We start from the raw sequence: 3,146 nt of genomic DNA, 5'->3' as shown, positions 1-3,146 counted from the left end.
TCCGAAGGGGCAGCACGCGCCCCCGGGAGCGCCCCCGCCTCCTGCCTGGGGCCGCCGCGGGCTCGCTGAGCTGTCTTCTCCCTCCGGCCGGCAGGCTGGGCGCACAGGGGCGCGGGCCCCCGCCCGGCGCGCAGCGGCACCATGGGCACGGTGCTGTCCCTGTCCCCCAGCTACCGGAAGGCCACGCTGTTTGAGGATGGCGCGGCCACGGTGGGCCACTACACGGCCGTGCAGAACAGCAAGAACGCCAAGGACAAGAACCTGAAGCGGCACTCCATCATCTCCGTGCTGCCTTGGAAGAGGATCGTGGCCGTGTCGGCCAAGAAGAAGAACTCCAAGAAGGTGCAGCCGAACAGCAGCTACCAGAACAACATCACGCACCTCAACAATGAGAACCTGAAGAAGTCGCTGTCGTGCGCCAACCTGTCCACGTTCGCCCAGCCCCCACCGGCCCAGCCGCCCGCACCCCCTGCCAGCCAGCTCTCGGGCTCCCAGACCGGGGTCTCCTCCTCGGTCAAGAAGGCCCCGCATCCTGCTCTCACCTCCGCAGGGACGCCCAAACGTGTCATCGTCCAGGCGTCCACCAGCGAGCTGCTGCGTTGCCTGGGCGAGTTTCTCTGCCGCCGGTGCTACCGCCTGAAGCACCTGTCCCCCACGGACCCTGTGCTCTGGCTGCGCAGCGTGGACCGCTCGCTGCTTCTGCAGGGCTGGCAGGACCAGGGCTTCATCACGCCGGCCAACGTGGTCTTCCTCTACATGCTCTGCAGGGACGTCATCTCCTCCGAGGTGGGCTCGGACCACGAGCTCCAGGCCATCCTGCTGACCTGCCTGTACCTCTCCTACTCCTACATGGGCAACGAGATCTCCTACCCGCTCAAGCCCTTCCTGGTGGAGAGCTGCAAGGAGGCCTTTTGGGACCGCTGCCTCTCCGTCATCAACCTCATGAGCTCCAAGATGCTGCAGATCAACGCCGACCCACACTACTTCACACAGGTGTTCTCCGACCTGAAGAATGAGAGCGGTCAGGAGGACAAGAAGCGGCTCCTCCTCGGGCTCGATCGGTGAGCCCTGTAGCCCGCATCCTGGCTCAAGGATTCAATTCATTTTTAAAAATTTATTATTAAGCAAATCAGATTTTGTGTACAGTATGTGTCTAGCAAAGCCACCGAGGGCCTGTCCCTTCCCACCTTCTCTCCTTGGGGTTTTCCTCAGCCCTGCTGAGAACTCTGGGCGCTTTTGAACTCCTGAACCTTGTGCAAAACCCAGAAGATGTATCCAGAGCCACCCAGGCCACCGACCTCTCAACTTTGGGGAATTCAAAGGACTGACCTGCCTCTGCCACCTGTGCCCTTGCTGGACCAGGGCAGGTGAGGCTGCCCGCTGCGTCTGGCATGGGAGCCGGAGGTGGGGGGGGGGGGCCCTCTGGCCAGTTGGCCCAGGGAGCAGTTGGCATTTCCGGTTGGAGGTCCTTTTCTGGCTCCTGTTTTGGGTCGTCCATTCTCCCAGAGGCTTGTGGAGCTCGCCGCCCTGACCGAGCCACGAGTGGGGTTGTGAAGGCCGGATACCTGCCACCCGGGGACCACTCTTCAATCATGGAGAAGCCGGCCTGGTACAAAGATTGCGTCCTGTCGTTTGGCCGCACACGACCCTGGTTTGCTCTTTTTTCTTTTTTAGGGAGAAGGGCTTTCCTTTAGCGAAGACACAGAACTTGCCCCCTGGCCACCCCTCGTCCCCTGCTCCCAGCCATGTTGGTGGTGTTGGTCAATGAGCTGGTTTGACTCATGAAGTTCTTTGATTTGGGGTCCTAGCTAAAGGAGTGGGGTGGAGCTAGGGACAGTTCCTTTCCTGGGGGAATTTTTCATTTGACTAATGCAGCTTACTCACCCTGTGGCGGAGGCCAGGGCAGCTGCAGGTGCCCATTACCAACAGCCTGCTTTCCAGGCGGGTGGGGGAGTCGTGCCCGAGACCAGCCAGTGCCCACCTAAGGGCTAAGGCCTCTTGCCGGTGCATGTGACATTTTGGTCCACAGAGCTGGGGTGAGGGGGTGATGTCAGGGATCAGGGTGATGTGGTAGTGATTGCAACCCCCACCCCCTTCCCCACCCCTGCTCATTTAAAGCTGTTTCCAAACAGTTCAGTTTCTTCTGAAGACGAAGCCTTGCCCTGCAAGGCCCGAGGAGACCACTGGATCTTGGAGACAATTCCAAGACGGGAGTAACGCTCCTGCTTGCTTCCGAAGCCTGCTGATTCTGCGCCTGATCATTTGCAGCTGCTGCTTGGGGTTTCCGCCTCACCCTAGCGGCTGTGAGAACACGCAATGTGTGCTTAATCAGTTTCCTTTCTGATTCTCCCAGATTTGGTGGCTTGGGACTTGGGAGAGGAGCGGGAGAAGGGAGCCAGTCTTCCTCCATGGCCGGGCACTCCGGCTTTGGGGAACAAAGAGCAACGTGAAGCCGCTCTGGAGACTTCTCTCTTCCAGTCCCAGTCCCCCCCCCCCCACCGGGGGAGCGCTGGCATGGGGGGGCCGGGGGAAGGCAGAGGGTCCTTTGACACAGGATTAGGTTCCAGGTGGCTGCTGGTTTCGGCACAAACACTACTGAAATTGACGCTTAACAAGAGAAAGCTGTGAAACTGAGGCCCCGGTTTAAGAGGAGCGTTCGGTTCCCAGACCAGAGGAGGAGGGCCTGCCCCGTGCTGGGAGGGCGTTTGCTCGGCTGCGCCTCAAGGCCCACGGAGCCCTCCCGGGGCCTGCCAGATAACCTGCCGTGGAGCTGGACGGAACCTGCGGCTGCCCGCACTGCTGGCGCAGACCAGCCGCTGCCCGGGCGGATCCGTCACACGGCCTGTCTGTTCAGATCCCGCCGCCACGTGCGACCTGAGGTAGGAGGCCCTCGGGGGCGGCAGGCCCTGGCGGCTTGGAAAAGGGAGGTTCGGGTGCCGAGGCTCAAGAGGAGGGGGCGCGTGTCCGTAGTCCACTCGTTGGGCGGCTGAACTTGGCCTGAAACTGTGCAGTTAAGTTGCATCCCCAGGATTCCGGTTTTGTGCGTTTCCTTCTCTTTCTCCGTATTTATTTTTTTATTTCTTGGAGGAGGTGCAAATTTCAGGAGTGGTCGGGGACTTAAGGAAATAAGTCTGTGGTCCGCGCCA

At 60.7% G+C, this 3,146-nt stretch overlaps 1 protein-coding gene across 1 annotated transcript; it reads left to right on the top strand.

Moving 5' to 3' along the window:
• CDK5R1 (cyclin dependent kinase 5 regulatory subunit 1) lies at positions 1-1,715 on the top strand. Its single transcript, XM_040455232.1, has one exon. It carries the CDS (start codon positions 142-144, stop codon positions 1,063-1,065), a length of 924 nt encoding a protein of 307 aa, XP_040311166.1. The 5' UTR covers positions 1-141; the 3' UTR covers positions 1,066-1,715.
• Positions 1,716-3,146: the final 1,431 nt, after the last annotated feature.

Source organism: Herpailurus yagouaroundi, unplaced genomic scaffold, assembly GCF_014898765.1.
Source record: "Herpailurus yagouaroundi ecotype Mexico unplaced genomic scaffold, PumYag 215, whole genome shotgun sequence".
Taxonomy (NCBI): Eukaryota; Metazoa; Chordata; class Mammalia; order Carnivora; family Felidae; genus Herpailurus; species Herpailurus yagouaroundi.
This window is presented reverse-complemented; position numbering and strand designations above follow the sequence as displayed.